The following is a 27,812-nucleotide window of genomic DNA, read 5'->3' as shown; positions in this document are numbered from 1 at the left end:
CAATAAAGATTCATCCCATATCCACAGCCTATTTCAGGAACAGAAACACAGGAGTGTGTACGCCTAGAGAAGAAACAGAGAAGAATTGGAGATTCTCCTCTATTAAATGTGGAAGTGTCAAGAGCCAACTAACTGTCCTAAAAACCTCACTTAAACATTTAGGGCCATTTCCACAAATTTCTTGCTTGTTTTCTTAGTCATGGAAAATGAAACACAAACAATCAAATGTATACAATGAGTTCTTGGCCTTGTTTGTCGAAGAGAGAATTGAGTGATTTTTAAATCAGAAATGAGTATATTCCATTAACTGGAACACTTAGAACTATGCAAAAAACACAGATATTCTTAATTCTTTTAGTTCACAGTTCAGGTAGACATTACATGAAACAAAGGGGTTGACCTCTAACTGTGTTCTGAAGGCAAGATTCCATCACTGCTTACCTTTAACAAGGGATGGATTTTTTCTACCGGAAGAGATAACGGATTCCTTCGTTTCCTCTTCTCAATAGCAGACTGGGCATCAGCTATTGCCCACTTATCAATAGGATGGGGGAAACTTTTTTGAACACGATCCTTAAGACAAGAAAACATGACCAAGGGGTAAATGCACCATCTGAATGATCTCAGCAATGTCACTGTCTTATCAAACTGCTCTCTATCACTTAACCAAAAAATGGTTGCTAGTATTTGTACTTCAACTATAAAAGCTTATACTAGATGTGTAAATGCTATAATTTTGGGACACACTGCTCATTATATTCATACAGCTGTTTCACATATCATTATCTAGAATTACCTAGTGCTCAAAATTTAAGAATTAAGCTGCAACTGAAGGCACAGTTTGCTCCCCTTGTGCACACTCCTGGTAATTCAGCATTTAAATACCTGGCTACATTTTCTCCTAGCACTTTATTCCCTGTACAGGATGGTCACTGAATGAAATGATAACAGGCTTTCTGTTTCACTTTTACTGCTCAGCACATGGTCCAGTCTGTACACATGCAAACTGCTCTGATGATGGCAGAAAACATAAAAGGAGAAGAAAAAGTCCAACAGCACCCACATATTCTAAACTAGTTTCAGGCAATAAACTGGACCAGACATCGCCCAGTTTATTTACTCCTTCCAGCAGTGCCTGAGGACACCTGCACACTCCCATGCATTGAACAACACACAGGTCTCTGAAGGTTCAAAAGCTTTGCCATGTTTTTGCAGCCCTAGTATTCACAGATACCAGAAATTTATTTTCTCACATCACTTCCCATTTTATTTTTTCAGACCACAGTTCCCACTGACTGTTTCAGTTGCAAGTGCTCACTTATGTAAATATAGCTCCTGTTTGAGTAACCATGAAATGAGGAAGATGAAGTTAATGACCACTTACAGAGAGCTGGTACAGAAAAAAGTACACAAACTAAAACTTTCTAACAACAACAAAGTGACAGAATACTATTCTATAAAGGTAATACCCAACTTCTCAAAGTGCAGGCTTTTTTTTGTTTTCCCCCCATAACACTTTGGCAAACAGAAAGCAGAGGTCCTACCAAAAAAAGATCTGATTCACTATCTAATACCAGTTCACACTCCTAGTCTGTTGACTGAACAATGAAGGTGTCCCAGCGGAAAAACAAACATGTTTGATCATATAATTAAAAATAGCATCATTGTGCATAAACACCAAGGGGGTAGAAGGTGGTTGCTTGATCATCTATCTCTACTTTTTGCATTTCTCCTGTCTTCACAGACTCATAATACAACACTTTGTGTGAAGTTTTTCTCAGTGTTGTTCGAGTTTTTTGTCAGTGTTGTTTAAAACAGCACTAAACAACCTTTCCCAAAGCTCTTGTCTCTCGAGCTGCCAGACCAGAATGATGCTGGAAAACAGGTCACCCATTAAAGGGGATACTGGAACACCACTGGAGGTGTCAGTGTTTAAAAGGGAAGAAGTATGAAATTCATCAGTCTTGAGCTCTAAAGACAGCCACATTTTTAGAGTTGTTTGTTTGTGAGGTTTTATTTGCCATTAGTCCACCTTCTCCAGAAGGTGAGGAAGTCATTTGGCACAGGCCCTGGCCCCAAGCACTGGAAACCAACTGGCACACAGCACACAGAGTCTGCAGCTTGGCACCAAAGTCTTTAAACCATGGTTAAGCACCAACTGCTACCAAGATACTCATGGATAGAAGTCTAAGTGATACAGCTTCACTGATTTGTTCCTCTGATGGAAAAACTCTTCAGCTCAACCTCTCTTCTTAAACATTAAGCTGCTCTGCTGAGCAGCAGAGGCTGTAGGTCTTTGAAAAGGCAATGGGAAGAGATGAAGCCTCTGTACAGAGGAAAAAAGTGTTCCTAAACTCCTTCTGAAAAAGTGACTGAACTATTTTTGCTTTAATTTCTGGGACAGCAGGGGGTATATCAGCCCAAATTACCATGCTGAGAAAGCAGCACAGAGCCTCAGACTAAGCAGCTGTAATTTGCATACAGTATCAGTGAGGGGAAAAAAGGTCTTTTGAAAGGAACAAGTCAGCTTGATATACGAAATTTACATTCAGCAGCTATTAAAAAGTAATACAGCTCACAGATAGTTTTGCTGTGCACTGAACAACAAATTAAATTGATAGGAAAATGAGCTATTAGGGAACTCCATAGGCTTTATGCAGAAGGCTCTGCTACATAAGATACATAATTACTGCTTTCCTCTTTGCATTGTGAAATGATTAATAGAGCAGCTTTCATGTAACAATTCAAATAATTTCTAATAACATTGTAATAAGTGTCCCCCATACCTCTACATCCAGAAAACTTCTTGGTTGAGCTTGACACAACATATTTAACAACTGAAGAATTAACTCCTCCACATACTGCAATGCATCTTCAGTAGAGGAAAGTTTAGGATGGACTTGCACCTGAACCTACAGGAAAGAAAAGAATTCAAGATTTGAGTTTTGTTCTTCTTCAAACCACATGTTTTTCTTGCAGAAAAAAAAAAAAAGATAACAAAACACAAGCCAAACAGCCCAGAAAAGTACAAAAATATAGCTCTGTTAAGGTCCATTAGACAAACCTGAATGAAACATTCACACCTGACAGAAATATAAATCTCAAATGCTTTATGTACTTAAATCACTATAAACTGCATTTAATGTCAGGAAAACTGTTAATTAATAACTGTGCTTAGCAGTGCAATTAGGAAAAATTTAAAGCCCTCGCATATACTTATCTCTCTCCACTAGCTCTTTAACCACTGTTTTTACAGGAGGTTTCAGCAGTAGGGGTTTTCCCCCTTTGACACTATCTACAATAACAAAACACAGAACATTTTTCACAGAGCACACTACAGGAAACAACGATTTCAGCAGCATTTATTATTTCAAATTATTTAATCCATTGTCAGTTAGCACTCAGAAGATTAGCTTAGAAGTTTCTTCCCATAGTGTTTTTTTAAGAATGTGCCAGCCTCTAGTAAAAAAAAAAAAACACTTCAAAAAAGTGTTGTCGTGGCATTAATTGGCAGCTGAGAGATTCTGAAAATTTGGTCCCAATATGTTTACTTGTTTGTCCTAAGTGTGTCTAATTTCTTACTGGTGCAAACTCAACAAGGAACAATCCCTCCTGTTCCTTCCATTTAACCTGAGGTATACTTTTCCTTTGCACTTCTGTAATTCACAAATTAGCACATTAGTTTTAACCATCTAAATTTCAGGTACACAAAGCTCAGTGCTTCAGAGCCTAAACAGACAATTTAATCTCAGTCCTACACTGATGGCAAACATTATGCCAGAGCAAGCTGACTGCTGACTTTCGCAATGCATCTGTCAAGCCCCAATTTCATCATTTCACTGTTTCTCTGCACACAGCTCAAAATGCCTTCAGTTCTCTCAGCCACTAACACTAAGGCTGAAGCAAAACCCAATAATCTGCTTCATCCAAATGTTAAACCCATGTCTATATTCAAATAATGCTGCCATAATTATTTAATTTCACACCTGAGTCTTAATTCCTGTTTGCAGTCATAGCAAGAACTAAATGTTATGAAGTTCAAACACACAACAGCCTCAAACAGAAATCCACCTGCTTGCTAAGGCACTCATTAGTCTGAAAGCTTCATGTCTGGGCATAGTCCTGGTGCTCACTTAACTGCTGTTGAGATTCAAATACGCTGGATCACGCGTTTGGCTTCTTGCAGATTGCACACCCTTATTCAGCAGGTCTTAAAAAACACCTCCAGAAGTCACTGCTTTTATAACTTAAAAGCAGTCTGGCAAAAATAGAACACAAGAACTTCTCTCCATTTGACTAGCTAACACAACTATTTTGATTATGCCAACAGTTTCACTTTTCCTAAGAACTTCGCTATGCACAGCTAGAGTGTGTTTGTGGAGCTACATGAATAACAGCATGCCAGGCAGTCCCAAGCATTATTTACAATTCAAACACTGACATCTGAAATACTGTACCAGCTTGGAACACCTTAACACCAGAAATTACAGACTTGCCAAAGCGTTCTCTTAAAGAGCAGAGCTGATCTGAGCCGTCTGTAAGATGCTGCCTTTAATGTGTGTTGTTTTTAAAGCAGAACTGAACAAATTTGTATTACAGTCTCCCTATATTATACTCCAGCACTTTGTATTTCAAGAAGTGTTAAATTACCAAGTCAATTCAACAGTAAAAATACAGAGCATGATGAACTGGAGTGATGAAGAGCAGCTCTACTTTCTCCTTTACTTAGAAAACAGACCAGACTTTAATAACCTCATTACAACTCCTTTCGTCTGTAACACAGAGCCTATAAGAATAAGAACAAACAAACAAAAATACCACATCAGGCCATAACCTGAAACATTATCCACAGTCAGCCAGAACAGAGTCAACAATGATAACCTACTCTGAGTTCAGGAGATAAAAGTTTCAGACATTTTCCCTAAGCATTTCTGTCTGGGAACAGTGACACCATCCTTCTCAAAGGCCACTGCCCAGCTCCGCTTTAACAGAACATCCACCTTGGCAGAAGAAAACATCATGAGTTGCCATTGGCTTGCCAGCATAGCTTATCTATATTAGGTAGATGGTAAATAACCTTCATTGCTACGTGACACTTAGTATCAGTTAGGGTTCAAAGTCATACAAGTGAAGGAAAGAAAACAACCAGACTGACAAGGAAAAGAACAGCATAGTTCAGTGCACAATTATCACAGAAAAGTGTAATTTCAGTATCTGCACTACTGTAGTACCCAAAAGCTCAAACTGAGAATGACAGAATGTTATTTGAGGGTACTCAGTGCAACTCCCAAGTCCATTATCTAAGACATGATGCAAGGCTGGGTAAGATGCAAGATTTAGTAAGAGAAGACAAGAAATGGGAACATCTGTTAGCATAAACCATCACATGATTAGTTTCAAAAAAAAAAGAGAAGATCAAATTACCAGGGGCTTTCCATCTTTCTCATAAAATCATCTCAGATTTTAAATTAAAAAACCTGGGCCACCCTGCCTTATCACCCTTGAAAAGGGGGAGTATGGCTTGAATCCCACCTGTTCTGTCAATTCTACTTAGGAAAACGCATGATAGAAACAGACTAACAACTTCTGAAGTGTTGTGATGTTTAGATCAGATTCTTATCTAAGCATTTAACCTCTCCCTTAAATAATGGCAGAACTATTCCCTTCCCTCCTACACAAACAATAAAATGTCTATCTTATGAGAAGGGAAATTACTAAAAAAGCAGTTTAAAAACTTTAAATCTTCAAAATACCCCAACAAATTTCAAAGGGCAAATACAAGCTACATCAGCTACAAATCCCTGCCACCATAGCTGTTTTCACTCGACTCATGTATTCACTTTTTTGAGTATCCAATCTTCTCAATCTTTCATAATTCTCAAAAGAGAAATGACCAGAGATTTCTTTATTTAAAGATAAGCAGAGCCAGTATTTCTTGAACAGCTTTTCAGGATCTGTTTAACATGAGCAGACAAACAGTGCCTGCTTAAAAAAAAATAAAATTATAACACTAAAAGAAAATCCTACAATATGAACACTTGGGGTTTTTTTCCTTGTGCCTTTTTTTGTCCTCTTCCCTTAAAATCCACAAAAGCAAAGAATTTCTATCAGGAAGAGCAAGACCTTAAAAATTAGGCAGCCATATATCTAAACTGGCAGAAAAAGTCAATGAGACCAACAACAAAGAAAGAAGTGATTAATGTACAATACAAATATAGCTGATCTTTACTTTATAACCCATAAGAGCTTATTTTATATAAAGTCTTCTCAAACCATTTGTTTTCAAACTCTCCACAATAAATTAGAATATAAATATTCCATAAGCCTCATGGGAAGCAGTAGGAACCTTAAACCAAATCCTGAGAAACATTTAATTTAAAGGACTGCAGATGCAACAGCTTCAGGTTAGACAGAGGCTTGGTCTCCCAACAGGTCCAACACAACAAATCCTAGGCTGGTCACAAGATGACCCAAACTCCAGTCTAGAGTGACACTCAACAGCTTGTTCTGCATGAGAAAGAGGTGTTTGCTAATAGAAAAGAAAGGAAGACACAGTGAATTTAACAATCTGAGTGATATTGAGAGTTATATCCTCAGCAACAGTTTTCTGTTACCTCTTCCTCAGTGTCTGTGAGAAAAAGCCTAGCAGATTGCTTGTAAGCTGAAAAATTTCAATTCAGGATGAAAAAAACCTGGATACAGAGACTTCTTAAAGCAACTTCACGATACATAAACACCAGCTTCATGCTCCCAAATAACCATTAACAATCAACACAATCAGGTTCACAGTTGTTCTGTTATGTACAGAACACACCAGACAAATCCTGCAGCTTCAGAAAACGATACCTGAGCTGAGCTCATCAGGAGCAGCAGAAACTCCATCAGCTTCAGAAAACGGCATAAAAAAGGAAACCATTCTAAAGGAATTCTAAAGGAAACAATTCTAAAGCTACATAACAAACTGAAATAAAAATGAAGCATCAACTGTGGGTTACAGATATTTTTCTTTTTTAATAACTGGGCAAGATGACCCCTATAGTGGGATTCTGGCAAAAAGGCACATTATGAACCAAAAAACAACTCTTGCTAAAGAACAACTGTACTTCACTGCTGAGCATGGGCTATGCTGCCAGTCTGCCCTGGTGGCAGCTGAAGGGCTTGCAAAAATGGATCTAAAGGGAAGAAAGCATCGTATTTACCACATCATGGATCATGGAAGGAGTTTTGTTATGAGACAACATGCCAAGCTACCCTCCAAAGCATTATCAGAGAAGATAAAAATTTACTGACTGTAAGTAGTTTTCTAAACTGAAAATTTTCCAAATCTTTGGAAATGGATTATTAGTAGAAATAATCCATCACAGAAATAAATTTGGCAACAGAGATTGTTCTGGAAAGAATTTTCTTCAATTCAGCACCCTTGAAAATCTTCACTAATGCTGTAAGTCATTTTTGCTCAACACATCCTTTATTTTCCCTCAATGACTAAAAAAACCACAAGCTTATCACTAAACACTCCAGGACAAAGTACTTTATGTACACCTTGCATGGATGAGTGTTCTTATACAGTCAGCACTCGTTAAAAAGCTGTTTCTTCTATTCTTGTACATCTCTGCTGATATTTGGTAACCCTGACCATGTTTTCTTACCTCAATCAATTAAAAATAAAGTAAATTAAATCAAATATAAATGTCTTGGATGCACTCTTCAGCAACAATTCACCAAGGATGCAGGACTCAGATTTTTGCTAACATTTCAGCTGATGTCTCAAAAGGGCAGCAGTTTTACACTGCTCCACTGGGCAGGTGAAAAAAATAATGCAGTAAAGACTTGAACTGTAGGAGGTTCTGAGTTTTATCCTCCACAGCCATCAGAAGAACAGAGGACCCAAAGTGATTAGAAATTAAGAAAGCTCTACATCTTGTGTGAAGCAATGCTAAGAGCAGGAAGTGCCATTCTGAGTAGAATAGTAGTAGTGGCAACTGGTTTGTCACCAATTTGAAGAGCCAGGTAATTAAACATCAGGTTGAAATATCTTTGCCAGCAACAGCCTCCTGAGAACTCTGTAGTGACTGAAGCAGCTTTTCCCATGTCTTTTGTTCCACGAAAGATCCAGAAGACTGACCAGACGACACATGGAGTCCCTGGAAGCACACTGTCTGGAACAGTTTCTTTAACCAAGGGAGCAAATCCCTTCAGCTGCCAAGCCACACCAGTCCAATCACTCTGACCACAACAAATTCCAGAAGTACCCCTGGTTAACTGCTCAACTGATTCAAAACAACTTGAGGGATGCAAAAAGCAGAACATTCCTTTGTTTTTCTCCATCATCAAATGGTTTAAGGTATCCATCAGTAGGGATGACATGCTTCCTACTGCAAAAACCAATGGATCAGGGAACAAGTGCATCATACACAGAAATTCTGACTCCATGAACATTATACCAGTGAGATGAAGCCATAAGGGATGGTGTTCAAGAAAAACTATCCAAAAGGTTATGACCAGAGTACAGAGTGTAAATTCACCAGCAGAGGAATACCAGTGCTGGAAGAGGCATCACATGGCAGGTGTCACTCCTGAGTCTGTTTTCCAAGGTGCGCTAAAAGCTGTGTATCTCTGTCTCCAGGTACCCGAGACCTCTCGTGTTTCAAATGTCTTGAATCCTTCATCTTCAGCATCTCCCAGCATCTCACCTTCTGTCCATCCTTGCAAGTACAATTTCAGACACCTGTTATTCTTTCTTCCTCCCTTTTCTTGTACCTCATCACCATGATTACTGCCTTTCGCCAGCAAACAAAGATCCCTGCAACAGTCCTCTTTTGCAGCTTCAAAATAACTGTGACCAGGCAGAGAAGAATCTCAGTTGACATCATTTTCTTCCTAATTGAGTGCACTGGAGTCTATCTTGACAGCATCTGAAGAAGAATCAGAAGAAAAGGGATTACATTATGATCTCCATGGTACAAGAGCTGCTCTTTGCAAATGCGGCTCTGCTAAGGTTCATATCTAATGAAACACAAGGCATGGTCTACTAAGAATTGCCTGATGTAGGAAGAGATTTATTCTTACTCTGTATTCTTGGGTTTGCTGCTTGATAAAAAATAGAATCAAAATCATCCTCTGGGAAAAAGAAAGCTATTTGCAATGATTCAACAACACCCATTCTTTAAGAAAGCAATCCTGAGGCTGTAGTTTGAGCTCTGCATTAGAAGCCAACTCACAGTTACAAAAGGGCAATAGCATTTTAATAATTCAATCTACGTGTGGCAGCTTTCCCCAAGAGCTGCAAACACTCCATATCCTGGTATATGTGCTCTTACAACCTTAACCTAAATGCCACTCTCCTCAATGGACCTCTTAATTCAGCACAGGTCTCCACAAACTATTAAGTCTAATATCCAGCTGTGCAGGAAATCATCACAATTCTGCCTCTACAACCACCTGGTTTCAGGTGAAGTTCAGCTGCTGTTACTACCCGAGAATGAGTGCCAGCATCTGGTCAGCTAAGGGAGAAGTAATGAAAGGTTCTCCTCTAGCAACAATGGGATATACGTGAGCTTCCAAAAATCTGACTCCTACTGAGACAGCAACGCTCTGGCAGTTCAGCAAAGTCACAGGGCACCAGTTTCCCTCCAGGACAGTCCTGCCCTTTGATCCCACCGGGAAACGCTGCCACCCTCTCCACTTTACCAGTCCCATGTGCTGGCTTGTAGGTGCAGCTCGGAGTTGGTGAGCCACCCAGGGGGTCACTGACTGCAATGCTGAAGTGTTGCACCTGCCTTGATTATCAAGGCAAGTTCATGGGTTTACCTGCCACCCGTGACTGGTTCATTACTTTAGGGGCCTTTATCAGGGCAAAACACCCTACTCAAAACTATCTGTAGCTCTATCACATAAGGAAAATACATGGCACAGTTTGTCCATTAATGAAGAAGCCAATAAGGCAATAATTTAACATTTTCATCTGCCATTTAGTTTTCCTGTAACTCAAGTATTTGGCTCTTCAGTAAAGCTGGTGATAATCTGGACAGATTATTTCCATCTTCACAGCAACAGCCTGAGAGAAGGTAGGAAACAGGTGGTGATCTCATGAAAAGCTGAGGTCAAAAGAGCCAACATCTGCCAGACAGTTACAAGTTTCAGTGTGAAGCCTTTGGAACTCACTTCACCTAACCCCTGTCAGCCTTTACCCACAAATTGAAACAGAGCAGAGGACAACAAAACCAAGACAACTATACCTTGCAGGGCCAGCTCGTCATCCTTGGTAGCTTGTCCTCGTTGGCCTTCTCTGCTGACCTTAGATTCTGGAATTCCTTTTCTCACTGCATAATTCATCCAGCTCCTTCAGGAAGCATCTTTAATGCAGGGTGACTTCACGAATGGCTTGTCCAGTGGGAAGAAATCTGGCACTTCAGATGTCACAAGTAATTCCAAAGTTTTAACGCTCGCTCGCTTTGAATCCTCACTCTGTGTACTCCAGTTGTCAGCACTGAGATTCCTTTCAAATCTGATAAACATTTGCTCCACCGTGGAATAAACCATCCTCCAAAGGAACAAGTTCTCTATGGCTGGGACCTTGGGTAGCTCCAGTTTCCAAGCAGGCTTCAGTTGGATGGGTGTCCAAGTGCTCACAAGCACCACGAGTCAGTCGTGTAGTTAGCTAGTGCTGAAGTTTCAAGGAAGAAACTATCCAGGGATAAGACATTAACAGCACGTGCTACGGATGAGACAAGCAAAAAGACTTCCAAGAACTGGACAAAGCCACACAGTGCTGGAGACCTCAAAGAGCATGCCCAGAGAAGAGAGGCAGTATACTGCATGAGGAAATTAGGAAGAAATACTGCATGTGTATAACTGCAGCACCTGAGACTTCTCAACCACCCCAAGGAAGGAGCCTTTCAGGCAAAAGTTACAGTTAATCGCTGTGACTAGACAGTAATTCATAAAGTGGTGCCGTGCACGACTAAACCACATGAAGTTCTGCAATCTGAAGCCAGTTCAAGTAACAGTGTCAGAAAAGCTGTTTCTTAAGCCTTCTACTTTCTGGGTTCAGGCTGCAAAAGTGGAAGAGGAGCCCTCACCATTTTCTCCTCTCTTCCGAATAAATTCTTTCCACGCCACAGGCACAAGCCTCACCATCCTGAGGGAGCAAGACTTGCTCGTTTGTCCTGATTAAGCCTTCTCAGCAAAAAGGTATTTAAACTAAGAGAAGGTTAACTAAAAGCCATTAGACACGAACACTAATTAACCAAAATTCTCTCAGGAGCTACTCATAACAATCCCCCCCTATTCCCAGTTGTGTCGCCAAGGAAGACCGGGAGAAACCCGCAGCAGCACCACCTGCGTCCCTGCGGGCCGAGAGGAGACAGGACTCGCGTGTCCATCACACGCTTTTTATCTACACGGCTCCGTCTGTCAGAGCATCGCCCCAGCGCGGCTGCCGGGCCCGTCCGCGCCGGGGCACCCACCGAGGCAGCCGCCTGCGCTGCGGGACGGCGCCGACCGACCCCCGGCAGACCCGGAGCCGCTTCCGGAGCGCGGGGAGCCCCGGGCGGCCCCGCGGCCCGCCCGGCGCCCAGCTCGATCCCGAGGCCGGGCCCCCGGGGCGCGGGTACCCGGCCGCCCCTCACCTTCTTGAGGGCGGGCACCAGCAGCCCCCGCCACTTGGGCGCGTTCTCCTCGCTGAAGAACTCGTAGAGCAGCGGCTGCGCCTGCATGGTGCCGCCGGGGCGGGCCGGGCGGGCCGGGAGCCGCACGGGAGGGCCGGCGGCGCTCAGCGGGAGCCCCGGCGCTCCCCCGCCGCCGGCGGGGGCGGCAGGCCCGCAGCGGCGGGGGGGGGCGGCGGCTGCCGCATTCCCCGCCCCGGCTCGCGGGGGTGGCCGCGGGGGCGGCGGGGGGGGCGCGCGGCGGGACGGGGGTCGCGCGCGGGCCGCGAGGGGCGGGGTCGGAGCGCGAGCGCCGCCGCCTCCCCGGTCCCGTCCTCGCCCGCTCCGTCGGCGGCCGCGGCGCATGCGCGGAGCGGCGGCGCCCCGCGCCCCCCGCGCCTGCGCCCCGCCACGCGCGGTCGAGGCTTTCCTGGCGGAAGTGACGCAGGGGGCGGGCCGGCCGCGCGCGGCCCCTGCCGGCGGGAGGGCGAATGGCCGCTCCCTGGGGCCGCCGGGGATCCGGGATCTGGGATACTCGGGGATGGACTCGGCTGAGACAAGAAGTTGGATAAAATTGCCAGGAGGTCTTGTGTGGATGGGCAAGGAGCTCCTGGACTAGCTCAGACACTAAAAGGAGGCCTATGGAGGGTGGAAGCAGGAGCTGTAGACTGGCAGGAATACAGAGAGTTTCCCAAGCAGCCAGGGATCAGGTTAGAGGAGATAAAGCCCTAAGAGAATTAAACATGGCCAGGGACATCAAGGACAACAAGAAAAGCTTCTGCAGGTATGTGGGTGGTAAAAGAAACACTAGGAAAAATGAGGACCCTCTCTGGAAGGAAAGGGGAGACCTGACTACTGGAGACATGGCAAAGGCTGAGGTGCTCAGTGACTGCTCTGTCCCTGTCTCCACCAGGAAGTGCTCCAGCCACACTGCCCGAGCTGCAGAAGGCACTGGGAGAGTGAAGAATCACCTGCTGGAGAAAATCGGATTTAAGGCCATCTAAAGCACCTGAAGGTGCACAAGTCCATGGGACCTGATGAGATGTATCCACATGTCCTGAAGGAGCTGGTGTCTCCCTCCCAAGACAAATTTCTACAGCTGCTTCTACACCACTCATAGATGAAACAGGCTTTCTTATATTTTAGGTGTGTTTCCTTGGAGGGAAGCAAGAGGTTTGGGCACACTCCCCATTTTTACCAGCTATTTTCCCATGCAATCCTTCAAAACCCAGCAGGGCTATTGCTAAAGCTGAACCCTGTGGGGTGTAAGAAATGTCCCCTGCCTGGGGGACACATCCACCCCCACCAGTGCTCACAGCATTACTGGGCTCCTCCAGCCCCACTGCAAGCTCCCTGTGGCAAAGTTACAGGCAGCCAGCACCGTGCTTCACCTTGCACAGCCCTTGCATTCAGTTAAAGGCTGTGGGATGCAGAATTTAAGTCTGAACCCACTCTTTTTATGTCAACAGATCCAGTTTCTGACACTGGCAGGCAGCACTGCATGGAGAGATGGGCAAGAAAAAGGTAAAAGCAGTGTTCATTATCCTGTGATCCCAGCTTCCAGGAGCACTTCCATAACACACACACCACCACTTTCTTTGTTCCCTGTAAGAAGGCTCAGTTTGGGCTGAGGTCCAAGCTCTTCCCTTGCACTGATCAGATTTGGCTGCCAGACTGATGTGTGCCTGACCCTGAGGTCACATCAACCCTCCTGCCTGCCAGCAGCTCAGACCAATTCCTGGGAGCCAGCATGGAAGGGACAAGGAGGAGGAAAAGGGAAGCACAGAGGTTGTTGCAGGAGCTGTGTCCATCATCCATGGCAGAGGCCTTGCTGTAGCCTCAGGGCACCTGTGATCGGGTTTCCTGTCTCTGACTGGGCTCCCAGCAGTCAGCCACACACTGATCCCAATCCACCACCAAGATCCCAGTTATTGGCTCCTACCAGGCATGGCTCAAGAGAGCTTTAGTTCAAGGAAACTTCAGGTCTAGCAAAGGAGACATTTTGATTTACCAGACACCCAAGGCTTCTGGGCTCAGCTGTCAGCAGAATAGGCAAGCAGCTCGAGATGTGGGAAAGGCAGTTTTGTGGCACAAACCCCAAATTCTGTAACAGGCCAATTCCTCAAAAAGGCAGGAACCCTTCACTTCTTACCTTTGAGGCTGGAGAGCAGCATGGGAAAAGCAAAGCTGTCCTGACTGTACCAACAGACTGGGAGCATGCCTGCCCTAGCACAATACTCCCTTCTTACTACATGCCACTACCCTATCCTCTTAATTTTTAGCCCTTCCAGCTGCATTCCTGCAGCATGCTCGTACCAAAAATGCCCAAACAGAGTCAAAACCAATAGTCCCTAGCCTCTGGTGCGTGTAAATTCAGCAATGGCCTGAGAAACTTGGCCCCAGCTTGTGCAGAACGCCCCCAGGAGGAAGCACATTCATAGCACATCAGATCTTTGTTAAATCTGAGCGACTTTCTGCATGTCTGAGTGAGGAACAGTGCACAGGAGGCAGGATGGAAAGCCCCCTTGAGGATTTCGCAAGGGTGCCGTGAAACACACGCAACTTCTCGACTTTTCTGAGAATTCAGCTGCTCAGCATGGAGCTTGTGCCACCAACTCTCCCCACAGAGCATAAGCTGAGGCTCAGGATGAGGAACAGCCAGGATGGGGCCGGTAGAAGCAGTGAGCTTGAGGCCCACAGGCAGAAAAATAAACCTGCTGAAAAAAAAGAATAAATCGGCTTTGCAATCAAGAGAGGTGGAAAAGCAGGAAAGGGAGGGAAGAAACCACATGAGCTGGAATTTGGAAAGACTTAGCTCAAATCCACATATCCACTACTGTCCAAAGGGTATTGATGCCAACCCAAACTGAGTGGAGCTCTAGCAACCTCTGTTCATACATTCAGAGACGCCCACCTTCTGTGTTTGGCACAACCATTTAATAGCAGAATTGAAAACTCAGTATGTTCCATTTTAGTCTTATGTGGAAAATCAGTGCAGGTGATAATCTAATTGTACAACAACATGTTAAAAAAATTTATTTTACATTATTTACATTAGGGAACATATTTCAAAGCATTACCCATCACAACAATAACGCAGGCCATAAATCACTTTTAATTTAGTTTGGTTTTAGTGTATATTATCACAATAAAATATAAAGAACATATACAAAAAAAGGATTCAAATGTGTGCATTTTGCTTAAAACTTGGCATTTACACACTCCATTGGAAAATAGCAATCAAAAATACTTCTGATCAAAACTAAGTTCCCGTGATGCGTAGTAACCATTGTATTGTTTCAATGAGGTAGTAACTAAATTTTGGCCATGTGTTAACATCCTAAAATCAAGAAAAGTGTGAAAATGGTTATAAGGCCAAAAAAAAAAAGGTCAAAATGGCAACATCTCTGAGCCATTTCCACAATGTGGAATGTTGCTCCTTTTCATCGTGATATGAAACTATTTAGTAAGACAAACAGTAATAACTACTTTTTATCATTGTATACACTAATAATTCAAACACCTATTGCAGAATTACAGCCAGGTACCACTAGTCTGGGACTGACACCCATCCATAAGGTATTGTTTTCAAGCATAGAGAAGTAATCATAAGGAAAGGTTTAATTAAATATAAAAATACAGGTGTTTAACTGGTTTGTTTCACAAAGAAATCTACCCAAATAAACGAAAAAAAGGAACTTTGAAGCCCAAGTTATATCCACAAAGTCACAGCTTACCTTTGTGACTAAATACATCACATCTCAATACATTGTGCAAACATGAACACCAGTGTGTTGTATTGAAATTAAAACAAGATTGTAATCTGATTACAGCCTTGGTTACAATTTCTAAAAGTTAATATTTATTTGTATTAGTAAATTACATATAATAAAATACAATAGTGTTGCTAAATGTACTATATTTGTTGCTAGAATCCCACTTTATAATAAACACATGAGACATCCTTATAATAGTACCCCAATTTAATTTTTGCATCCTCAGTGACTTTTACATCTGTACAGGTAAGACACTTGTACTTAACAGGAGGACCTCTATCTACAGAAAGTCAGTGTAGGGCTTCAGCAAGAAGTTTCACTGAAAAATACTGCATATGTACAAAGATTACATAACAGTAAATTAAGCACTTCTGTGGTATTATAATGCTTCTGTGTCCATACCACAAACGATTCTCATCTTCCTCTCATGCCACAATAAATTATAAAGTAACTGAAGTGGGATTACTGCAGCTTTTGTGCAATTCCAGCCAGTCATGAGTGCTGCTGCAGCAGGAGTGTTGTCCTCACAGTGAGCTGCCTGCCTCATGCTGTTCTCAGTAACTGTTCTCATGCCCTGCCAGGATATACAGATTGCTGTTGGCTGTCGGGTTGTCCGTCGGCCTGCTCTCCAGCACCACGACCCTGAAATGGAAATTAAAAAAGCCACAGTGTCAAGTGATCCTTCATTTAAAAACAACCCTGGGTGTAATTAAATTCTTTCCTAGGATCCATCTGACTGGTTGTCATTTCTCTTTCCCTGAATGCCTTTAGTCCAAAATCCCCTCAAATCAATGCCAACCTCAAATCAAATCGAGTCCAGACAAGGTCTCCAAGGATCTCCCACAGCCTCTCTGGGCTCCTGCTACAGTGTTGAACCATCCTCACCATCATGTTTATCCCTTTTATCCAGCTGGAAATTCTCTTGCTGCAATGTATCCCTGTTACCTCTCATTCTTTTAGTGAGGGCTTCTGAAAAGGCTCCATCACTCCCCTACTGGGCTTGTGCTTTCCTGGAGCTTTGCAAAGGAAACCCATTCATAAGGCTTCTACTCTGTCCCTTGCCATAGCAATGACAGATGAACAAAGCTGATTTTTCTGTGAGCATTTCTAGTTAATCCCCAAACCCATGCAACCTAATCCACAGAAACTTCGTCCAGCTCTGAAAAGTCCCATAGCCAAAAATTTGCAGGAAAAGAGAATCCCCAAGGAAAGGACTTCTGTGTGAAGAGTCTTTTCTTTTACTTTTTTTTCTTGCCACCCATTTTTGGCCAGGATAGGAGACAAGAGACTGGGTTACATGGGCCTGCAATGGCAAAGATCACAAGGGATGTCCTAGATCAGACCTTTCTATTCAAAGAAGAGAAATTAGCTGTCACAATTTTGTTTCACAAACTATTTAAAATTTTTTCATCAGGCAAGAACTGCTCTAAACAGACCAGGATGTTCATGACTGACTTCTCCACAAACATCCTGAACTGAAGGCAGATTGTGGGAAACTCAAATCCATCTCTTGTGCATTCAGACAGGAAAGTCTTCTTGCTGCAAAACTATGGCTCAAAAAAACCTGATCTCTACTCAGTGTGCTCCACAAAGAGAATGACACTTCATGCCATGAGGCAATTCCCTGCTCACGAGGAGAAAGCAATACACAAGCTTTTATTAGACTGACATCATGTTTTTGCTTCTCAGAACACCAGTTCCTATGAACTGCCTAGGAATGGACTCGTGTTACTGGGAAAAGATTTCACAGCTCAAGTACAAAAACAGGACAGTGCTGCCAGGAAAAGGGTATATGAAGAAATTGGAATTAATGTTTATTGCAGTGCAAATAATCTTTAAACATTGTCTTAGACTTGGGAAATCATTAGAGCAAGCCAGAAATAGATGGGACCATATTTGGGGAAGAGGACATTTTTACAAGGTAATGTTTTGCAATGTCATTCTAAGATGCCACATGGGTTTACTGCAAGCAGCGTAAGACAGAGGCAATTCTCAAAAGAAAAGTTAAAGCCCATCTCTGCAGTTCTTCTGAATTCATTACTGGTGAAACTGTCACATCAGCATGCACTCCCCTAAAGACAAAATATCTGCTGCTTCTGTGGCTCTTACAGAAGTACAAAGTTCAACATCAGGGCAGAGAAAGTTGAGGAAGTCGGTGACATTCCGAAAACAGCAGCTGGGTCACAAAGACAGGGTGTTACTCTGTCCTGAAAGCAGATACCAGAGAAGAGCTACACTGGGAGCTATCAAGAGCTCTTACAAGACCTCAACTGTCATATTGGGAGAACAACTGGTAGATTTCCTTTCTGTGGATAAAAGTGAGATAATTAAATTTTTAAAGTATTTTTTGCATTTATCTCCAGAAGAAGATCTTGATGAGCTACCGCAGCAGAACATCTGAAAATAAAGATTTCACCAAGTTAAACAAAAGAATTAAAACACAAAAAGAAAAACACTCCTGGAGATTGTGACTGAAGTTAAGTAAGAGCTTCTTGTGTGGCTGAGTACTTTTAGAAGACTTTTTTTTTTTTAATTTAAGAAAGAGAAAAGTAAAAGTAAAGGACTGGAAGGTAGACATGTACACAAAGGAATGTCTAAGATGCCTAAAAAAGAATTTGCAAGAAACATGCAAACAGAATTTTTACAAGGTAGAAGAACACACATTATTCCTTTAGTTTAGTATGTCCTGTTTACTTCTCATCTTACCTGTCAGATCCCAGAAGCCTGAATATCCTTGTATTATCAGAAATTTCTTGTGTGATCTAGACAATAAAAAAAAAATATTTACATGTTAAAAGCACAAGTATTTCCATTTTGTTTTTAACATCAGTCAAGAGAAAAGAATTGACTGTGGCTGATGTGACCCACTGACTGCCAATTAAAATCCAGTAGAGATTATAATGCAACTGTCACTTTTAACAAAGATATGAAAGTTTTCTGTAATTCTTCCCACATTACATGAATTCCTCTGGTAGCAACTGCAAGGACAACAGCAGGGCTTAGCTTGGTACTTGAGTTACCACTGCAGTTCTCTTTACAGCCATGGCTGAAAGAGATAGGGTGCAATTAGTGTCACTCTAGAGTGGATATCCAAAAATGGGTCAGGCAAAATCACACATTAAACACATTTTGTTGAAATGCTGAATTACAGTAAGAATGCACTAAACTCATATTCTGAAAACCTTAGCAGAGAAACATTATCTAATCTGTGCTACTTCTGTCCACTGCAAAAAGAAAACGTCATCTTCTGACACTTCAGACAAGTGCAACAGACCTGTGTGTTCTGTTGAATTGTACTTGTGTGATACATCTTTATGATCATATGAATACCAAAGCACCCAGAAAACCACCATGTTTATCAATGAAGTCAACCAAAGCCCAGTGCATACTCCAAAGGGTACTGAGTCACTTTGTGAACAGGCAGCACTGTTTACAAAGCTCCTCTTCTACACAGCTGAACTTCACTTTTGAGGAAAGTAGACATTCTTATCTCCTTTCCAGATCCTAGTTATGTTAGCTGACTTAGTGAATTCACTTCTGGTGCAGAGAACTTGCAAAAAAATTTTAATTCACAGCAATGAAATCCTCCACTTTTCTAAGAAAATTAATTTCTGCTTTTCATGACGCTAAGTACAGTCTTTGGCCAAATTTTGAGCTTCTTGTGTCAGATTTCACAGTTCCCTCTTTCATTTTTCACATTTGATCAAACCACTGTGGAAGGTCACAGTTGTGGAAGGAAATAACTTTGCAAGAAGCTAAAGTCATCCCCAGTTAGGCCAACTGTATTAGACTAGGGAATCTGAACTAATGATATCTTTAAAGAAAAAAATGCTGTAAGTCAGCCAGCTTTTTGTCTCATGCAACAACTTCCTACCTCTTTTGTAGTATAAAATTCCCCAAAAGTCACAAATATACCCAAGACTTGAGCCTGGAACTGAAGGATTTTCATATTACAGCAGAAAATGGGTCTATTTCTTTAAACAGCTGCAACTAGTGGGACAGCCAGGAGAGATAAGGAATTTTAAAAGGCCCAAAACCTTAACCTAGATGTGTTCTACAGAGAAAAAGTTTTAGGTGGCTTGCTTTCTGTCAACAGCCCAGTTCTGCTTTCAGTTCTTCATTTAGGTTTTGGCTTTGGCTCGACAGCAACAAAGCAAGCCAGTGTCCCTGATGCTTTACATAAACAACAAAATGCATCCATTTGGGCTGCAGCACCCTGGGACATGGCCTCTCCCAGCTGTGGCAGAGCCAACACATGAGTACCAATGGGTAGAGCAATGCACAAATGCCACAATAAACATTTGCAATATATAAAATTTGCAATAATAAAATAAAAAATAAATTTGCAATGAACATTTGGAAATAACAAGCAGTCTGACTCCAGCCTTTGGCTCACACAGAGCAGGCTCACTGTTAGCACAACTGAGGCTTTGTGCAAGTCAGTGTAGTGGTGGAACAGTGTGGGATATCTAAGCTTGACATGTGGCTGTATGTGTACCTTAAAATACAATTAGTCATAATGAGCTCGATTTCTCAGCCAATGCAACACTAAGGGAACAACTGGTAAAGTTTGTAAATGTTCATTAATAACCAAATTAAAAGACTCATTAAATTCCTACAGAGTCCAGCATTTTCAGTAACAGGTACACAAGGTTTGCAGCAAGGGAAAAAAAAACAAAACTATTTGGGAAGGTAGTTATAATTGCTTAACTCAGTCTAAAAATCACATCAAATTGGCTAAAAAAGGGACTACAAGGAGATTGCAGGAAAAAACCAAACAAATCATATTTAGGTCAATCTGGTATTTTTCTACTGAAGATGGAAAAATATTTCTTGTGAAAGCTGGGCAATTTTTCATAGTATTTGTAAGCCAAGAGAACGTGGAAGAGACTAAAAAAGGTCAGGCAACTCATTTGACACTGTGACAAAAAGCTAAAGTTTAGCAGTGGAACCACTGGCAAAGCCCAAATTTTTGCATCCACATGAGAGAGGCTACAAAACTGGCAGTGGTCTTCAAAGCAATTTAAGGTGAAGATTAATATTACCAAGAATTAGGCTTGGATATTTTCTATGGCATCCTGGCCTGGTCTCTTGTTTCTGCTTTGCTTGTTAGATGTGAGAGGGCTCTTGTACAGCTCCACCAATGCTTTATAGCTTATGAAACAAGCTTGGAGTGAGACTCCAGCTTCTAGATCTAACCTAGGAAGTTACTGAAATGTTTCACTTTTTCAGACAACAGCATTGTGCATTTCTCCTCCATGTGGCTTACATTAGAAGCCAGAATCTGAAACAAAATGTAGTACTCACCTCATTTGATCTAAAACTCCTTCCTTGCATGCCATGCTTCCAGAATGCTAACACACTGTCTTGTAGACAAACTGGTAAGAAAGAACACTGGAATCAGTTTTGAGGCATTAACTCAACTATTGCTTTTAAGACCATAAGCACAAGACTATAGTTTTGAAATCTGTACATGCACGTTCCACTGTATGACATCCACCCACTCAAACTGCAGAATGTCTCCCAGGAATCACTGAACCTGTCTCAAACATAGCTGCATTTATACATTTATTTGTTTAATAAGCAGAGTTTAAAAACATTCCCACCTAACCATAAAATGTTCTAAATGCCTAGTCCTAAATGTATGATTTTCTTTGAACAGGAAATCCCTTTAATACTTGCAGACAACATATATGGAATTTTAACAGAGAAGTTCCAGGAGTGCCTTTGGAGACACTGCCAGGGCAGCTTAAGCCACTGGAAGCTCATTTCCACATGACAGGCAGGGTGAGGACTACAATACATGCCGAGGTCCCAGAGCAAAAAGCTTCAAGTGCATCAAATCTTTCCTACCCCCCATTCCCAACCATCAAAGAGCCATAAAAGTAGTATTTTCAGTGGCAATGCTTTCTTGTCCTCTTCTCTGTGGGAGGTTATCTTTGGAGGGCCTGAAACTTTAAAGCTTCTCCTCAGAAATAAACTCCTGGCAACTCCTGATGATTTTTAAACCCACTGTTCCTCCTCTTCTGGTGCTGCCCTTCATCTGTGCACACATCCCTCCTACCCCTCTTTCAATAGCAGGTGGTGCAATCCAGGTATGTAACTACTGAAGAATTGCCAAAAGAATCTACTCTGTTTCACAAATGTAGTTCATTCAAATTCTATGCAAGGAAACAAAATTGATGCAACCTGTGACATATCATATAATTCAGTCTTTGAGCTGCTTTATAAAAATGGACTGCAAAATGAGTTAGGCATGGATGATTCAGAGAGCTTATGTAGGTTGTGTTAAGGTAGTCCTTTAGAGGCTAGAAGTCTCCATCATACCCCCAAGACATTTAGCTTAATCTAAGAAGATTCCAGGATTATTACTCCATTCCAATTGCTCCTAGGAAAGCACATGCTGAACCTTCCACTGAGTTCCACAAAGTGAAATGAGGGAGGTACTGTTCCAAAAGCCAAAGACTAGACAGGTAGCATACCTAGTGGTTTACTGTAACATTGAACAAGTTAATCATAGAAGATCTCAAGTTGGAAGGGACTCATAAGGATCACTTAGAACATCATCCAGATGCTGCATGAACTCTGACAGGCTTGGTCCTGCAACCACCTCTCTGGGGAGCTCAGTCTAATATCAATCACCCTCTGAGAAAAATGCATTTTCCTAATATCCAACCTGAATTTTCCCACATGCAGCTTCATATTTCCAGGTCCTTACTGCTGGTCATGACATTTTGGCTGCCAGAGCACACTGTTCTCACACATCTTCAGCTTGCTATCAACCCCAACCCCCAGATCTCTTTCTGCAGAGCTGCTCATCCCCCAGTTTGTACGCATAACTGGGACTACCTCATGCCAGATGCAGAATCCACCACTTGCTCTTAAATTTCATCCAGATGGTGACTTCCCAACTCTCTGACCTACAGGGATATTCAAGACTAATAATGAAACCCAGCTTACCTATTGATTCAATCTGAAAGTCAAACGTGAGCTCCGATGACAGCTTGCGGCTGGATTTTAACCTGCCTTGCAGATTCACTATTTTTATGCAGCCTAGACAAAAAATAAGGATATGTTAACCAAGGACTATCTTCAATATAGAACCTGATTTGAAAACAGACAGTATGCATATATATGCACACATACATATTTACGTATGTTGATATTAAACTTACAATCCAAACACACCAAAATGGTATCTCTCTCCAGCTGTGTTACATGGACAACACTCGTCTCTGTAGTGTCTATAAAATAATGACAATGTTAGTTCATAATAAACCTTAGCATGAAATTTGAAATGGAAGTTCCAGAGACTGAGACATTTTGATGGGTTAGTGTGTTTTATCTACTTAAAATCATCATTTTACTCATGACCTTACTCTTCTCTTAGAGATGCATGTCCACTTATCCAACATGTTGGCTGTGACAGGAAAATTGAAGCTATAATATTAAAGTATTGATTGAATTCAGCCTTTTCTGAGCCATGTCACAAAAGCAAACTGATATGTGCATTGTTCTCCATTTATTCTCTGTTGGTGTAATTGAGTATTACTGTTGCAAAAAGGCAGATATATGTGACACCACATTATGCTGTTTCACTGCACTTTTCTTCTGTCTTTATTTCTAAATCCTGATAGGGACTTACATACTATTACTTAATTCTTGCTGCTATTTGCAGATGTTCCATCCCCAGATGTTCCAAAAATAGGGGCTTATTTCCTTCTCCAAACCCTCAAAAGAAGGGCTATTTTCTTCTCTTCTGGGTTACAGCTGCAGCAGTCTCCATCACAGCAAATGGGAATTTGACCCACAAGTGATTAGTGGACATGTCAGCTCAAAAGAGAAGTGGAATTTTGGTCCATTTGTTTGCTAGCATTAAAGTTACATACTAATTCAACATTACTGTCAGATTCTGTAGGCATCTTCATATAGCAAAGAAAAACTCAGTAAATCCATTAGACATGAGATACTAGAGCACATTACCTAGAATACAAAAGCAGCTTCCAGTTAAAATTATAAAAAAAATAAAAATCTGCTTTGCATCATTGCCCTCCTGCCAGCAGGGGACAGGAATAAACTGATAAAAGAAAAGGGTTTAAATTTCAGCTACAAAAATAGGAGAAAATGATATAGACACAACATGAGAACACACAGGTAATTCAAGGAAATTAACAAAGTGTGGAAGGCAGAATGCAAAAAAAGAACAGTACTCTTGTATTTACACACCAGTGCAAACAATATTGAGAGAGAAATGACAACAGGACATTTCAGCATGCTTCTCTTGTGGAGTGTACTATAAAGTCACACAGTTACAGGTAGGAATGAAAATAAAATGCATTGTCTGAAGTAGTAAAGTGTGTTAATTGGCCATCCACTGCTCACTTTGGGTACTGTAACTATGCTTTAAACTGTGTCAAAATCTGATACACTTTTCAGCAGCAGAAAGGTCAGTGGGTATCTTCCCAAATAAGTGCAAATTTGTTCTTAGTGAATTCCAGAGAACACACTCGTCTGGACTCATGCACACCTGTATGCCAGCACAGAGCTATGTATAAATTCATCATGAATCAACAAAGGATCCATGACAGGCAAAACCAAAGCTATTCACTGCTTCTGAACCTGCAAGATTGGACTACCAAAGGTTCCCTACTGCATCTAGGTTCAGGGGGCAACCTTGTAACTCTAAAAAATAATTCTTAGCACACTTCATTAAGAGAATTTCTGCTGTTGCTCAGACAGTGGTCACCTCACTGATGGTGCCCACACTGGTTTCCTGTTACCAGCTGATAACACCATTTCTAAGCAGTGGCACATTGCAGGAGAGCCAAACAACATCTTCCAGAGATGTAAAAAGAATTGCTCAGAATGCAATTTTACTACAACCTATTAAATAAACAGAAGTCATGGTGTCAGGACAGAGCACAGAACAGCACAGGGGGTAATAAAGTGCTGCCTAATTTATTGAAGTGCAAGAAACCATAACTCCATCCTTTGCTACACCAAAAATCTCAAGGAATCCAATCAGTTCAACAAGGAGAAACATCCAAAAAAAGTGCATGCACAAGCAGATTCAGCCAGATACCCCTTTCCACAGAGAACTTAAAATCACTTAGCCTTAATGATTTAGCCATTTGCTTCCTCAGAGAAGCCCACCTTTCAGTACTTCAGCTATAACACAAGAGCAAAGAACATTTCAGAATGCAAAGACAACAGCACACAAACCTGTTTCTGTAAACCACGAAGAGGTAGAATTTGGGTTGACAGTCTCAAACTTCACCACCTGGTTGAAGTCTCTTCCTCTACTGACACCAACACAAACTAAAGGGAATTCCTGCTCAGGGACTACCAGCATTTCAAACAATCTCAGTGGACAAGGTACAGGAAAATCTATGTGCTAAATGAATAAGCAAAAAATAGATATTAGAAGGGAAACAAATGCAGTCTGAGTTACTAGTAGATATTCAAATGGTATGCAAATTTGTTTTAAATTTAAAGGTTTAAATTTAATTTTTAGGTTTAAATACAAACCTTTGTAACATTAGGTTTACTTCTTCAGATAACAGGAATTGATAAATTCAAAAGGCCTGAGTTAAGAAGCTTGGAGTATCTCATGGCAATTCAGTTTAAAAGAAATAGCATGTCTTTTAGCATGTGTGTCCTGTGCAGCTGCCCACAGATGACAAGAGGGCTCATCACTGCTCTCCCTGGCTACTGAACCTTCTCTTCCAGGCTGAGTTATAACAGCTGCCTTTTTATAAACATGAGTCTTCCCTGGCTCTGTCTCTTCAGGTGATGTCAGATGGGGAGATAACAAGTGTATCTGGGCACTTCAGTGTCAAAAAAGTTAGACTAAATGGTGACCTTCTCTCTAGTATGGGAGCAAGAGCACTGTTAACCCATGTCTCAGCCTGCCAGCCTGAGTTTTCTATTGTGCAGCTGAAGGGCAACGTTCATGGAGAAAAGGGCTTTGTTCTCTAACTGAAGGGCATCCCAAAAACATGAACATTCACTTTGAGTCAGTTAATACATGACAGATTTAAGTAGTCATTTTCAACATAATATAACAGAAACCAAGAGAAAAGTCTAATAAATCAAGAAATGGCTAACACATTTCTTAACAAGCCACTACAAGATAACTAGTAGTCAACATGAGAGTAATTGCAATTTTACCTTGATTAGCATAAATTTTTGCATTGGTTCAACCCATTCTAACAAAACAATGCTAGACTGTAGTGCTCCACAAAGGTACTTGTGGCCTGTGTAGGGATTTCTCACTGCCAAGAAAAGATAGAGAATATTAGTGTACTAAGCAGGTACAAATTATAGACAATTTCCAATTATGTACGAGTCCATTTACTTTTGGAAAATACCCACCACCCCCACTGTAATCTTTTATATATTGAAAAAATAGCTGATTGCATACACATTTGGAGCATCTTAGGTCCACTGCGTTGGTTTGTCTAAGCTATCTCAAAATCACCATAAGCAAACTGTTAAAGAGTGGCTTTTTCTACAACACAGTGACCCAGCAGGGCATGAACAACAGCTCATCTGCCCTTCCAGCACTGTCACAGCAAGTCTGAAATCTAGGAGCTCTGTAATTCTGATGGACACTTCCAGACCATCAGGAAATCCAGTTGAAACTGAAGAACAATAGAAGAGCAGGAAGTGCTGCTCTTCCATTCTCAGAACTCAATTAAAAACTGGCAGAGAACAGCACAGTTACAAAATCAGGCCCTGTGAAGTTTCACAACTTCAATTCTACAATACTGGCAAAATTTCACTCCTTAAGCACTGCCAGCACTTCCTTTAAGACAAACAAGTGTTACTTTGCACTTTGTACTCATGCCTAACACGTACATCTAAAGACCAGGTTTTACTATGCAGTAAAGTGACTGTGGGCCATCAGGCAATAAAGAACACAGTTTAGATAACAAGCTTCTACAATCCAGAACTATCCACAGAAGTGAAATATGCTCACACTACCTTCTTACCACAGAAACTCATCAGCAATCCCTTGGCACCTTAAACACCAGGGCTTTATTTCATTAATCCAAGTTCTCACTCAACATCAGCCAGAGTGACCGTGAAGTGCAGCAAATAATGCTTGGTGTGACCCTGAGTAAGGCTGAACTCAGCAGCAGAAACCACAAAACAATCACCAACACCTGTAAGGTGCAGAAAGAAGACCAGAAGTTCTTGTCTTTTTCTGCCTCCTGTGGCACTCCTGCTGCCCCGAGGCCAAAACCAGATTTATGTGGCAGCAGGAATGGAGGCTCAGGCCCCAAAAATAAGGCTCTACAGCTACCCTTGCTGTGCTCACAAATTCTCTCTCACACCTATCATGCCCCTGAAGGGTTCCAGGCCTAGGAAGCTGAGCTATCTCTGAAGACTCCCTGCATGACATCAAGTACCACAGCAGCCCTACTAAATTCTGTGCCCAGCAGGACAGGAATGACAGAATCACAGAGGAGCACACCACAAAGCTTCTTGTTTTATGAACAGAAACCTACAAACATACAGACTTCTAAATTAATTCTTTTGTCAAAAAGTCAGCATTTTTACATACTCTGGCCCCTGTCATCCCATGAGTGTTCCCTGCAGCATTCATTAACACTCACAGTGGTTTGGGGTTTTTTTAATCTATATACCTCCTTTTTAGAACGTCTTAAAACAGCGCAGCGTTGAAACTTTGGTAGCTGGCACATTACTAAACACATTATAAAGGCTTCAGAGACAACACTGTCCTCAAAGAATTAAAAATACTCCTTTGCTTTTTGTCACCCAATATTGATAACTGAAACTTCTGCTAAAAATGTAGCTTTTAATCCTGATGGCAACTTCTCTAAGTTTCTCTCTCCATGGTGATTAGGTTTTTCTTTAAGACTGGTTTGAATTTCGACATCATTCTGCTCTGCATTTCTTGTAAATTGTCTTTAAATATAAAGAGCTAAATGGGAAAGTTTTCCCTGCTTAAACCCAAGGACTAACCTGAATGAGCTCACCATCTGCAAATGCACAGCTTTATAATAATGATGAAAGTCTCTTCTTCCTTTACCTCTTAAACCTGACTCAGTAATCTTAATATTGCCACCATTTGTGCTGCCCCTTCCCACTTATTCTCCAGACCTTTACTTACCAACACAACACTTTTGACACCATTTAGTGTCAGGAATTTTTGTAGATACCGCAAACTTCCTACAACAGATAAAAACAAAATTACTGATCAACTAAAACAGTTGAGTGAATTTTCTTTTTAGGCACTGATAGAAAAACATCTGCCACACCAAAAAACTAAAAAATACAAGCTTGTGTATTTCTTGTGACATCATAGAAACAATGTGAAAATTTATCAGATAAGCCAAAATGTTATTTGCTGGTAACAGGACTC

The 27,812-nt window shown here is 41.5% G+C and overlaps 2 protein-coding genes and 1 long non-coding RNA gene across 17 annotated transcripts in view; 1 reads left to right on the top strand and 2 right to left on the bottom strand.

Moving 5' to 3' along the window:
- The window catches only part of SOS1 (SOS Ras/Rac guanine nucleotide exchange factor 1), a 43,405-nt gene extending 31,588 nt beyond the window's left edge, over positions 1–11,817 (bottom strand). The window contains exons 1-3 of the mRNA XM_086872096.1: positions 11,631–11,817; positions 2,787–2,912; positions 442–573 (exon numbers count right to left, since the gene is read on the bottom strand). Coding sequence (XP_086728222.1) covers positions 442–573; positions 2,787–2,912; positions 11,631–11,717 — 345 coding nt within the window. The 5' untranslated portion in view covers positions 11,718–11,817. The remainder of the gene's footprint in view (positions 1–441; positions 574–2,786; positions 2,913–11,630) is intronic.
- A 264-nt stretch (positions 11,818–12,081) lies between these two features.
- On the top strand, positions 12,082–14,822 carry LOC147655116 (uncharacterized). The gene is made up of 3 exons (XR_015281583.1): positions 12,082–12,429; positions 12,559–12,791; positions 13,115–14,822. It is a non-coding gene; the product is annotated as an uncharacterized LOC147655116 (long non-coding RNA).
- MAP4K3 (mitogen-activated protein kinase kinase kinase kinase 3) overlaps positions 14,564–27,812 on the bottom strand; it is a 65,455-nt gene continuing 52,206 nt past the window's right edge. For all 15 annotated transcript variants that reach the window (XM_086871983.1, XM_086871991.1, XM_086871908.1 and 12 more), the window contains 8 exons: positions 27,561–27,619; positions 25,592–25,695; positions 24,644–24,815; positions 22,597–22,665; positions 22,382–22,474; positions 20,729–20,799; positions 18,128–18,183; positions 14,564–16,063 (listed from right to left, as the gene is read on the bottom strand). In XM_086871983.1, coding sequence (XP_086728109.1) covers positions 15,976–16,063; positions 18,128–18,183; positions 20,729–20,799; positions 22,382–22,474; positions 22,597–22,665; positions 24,644–24,815; positions 25,592–25,695; positions 27,561–27,619 — 712 coding nt within the window. In that variant the 3' untranslated portion in view covers positions 14,564–15,975. The remainder of the gene's footprint in view (positions 16,064–18,127; positions 18,184–20,728; positions 20,800–22,381; positions 22,475–22,596; positions 22,666–24,643; positions 24,816–25,591; positions 25,696–27,560; positions 27,620–27,812) is intronic.

This window comes from Cyanistes caeruleus, chromosome 2 (assembly GCF_971803275.1).
Source record: "Cyanistes caeruleus chromosome 2, bCyaCae1.hap1.1, whole genome shotgun sequence".
NCBI lineage: Eukaryota > Metazoa > Chordata > Aves > Passeriformes > Paridae > Cyanistes > Cyanistes caeruleus.
The sequence above is the reverse complement of the archived record's forward strand: the minus strand, read 5'-3'. Positions and strand labels throughout refer to the sequence as shown.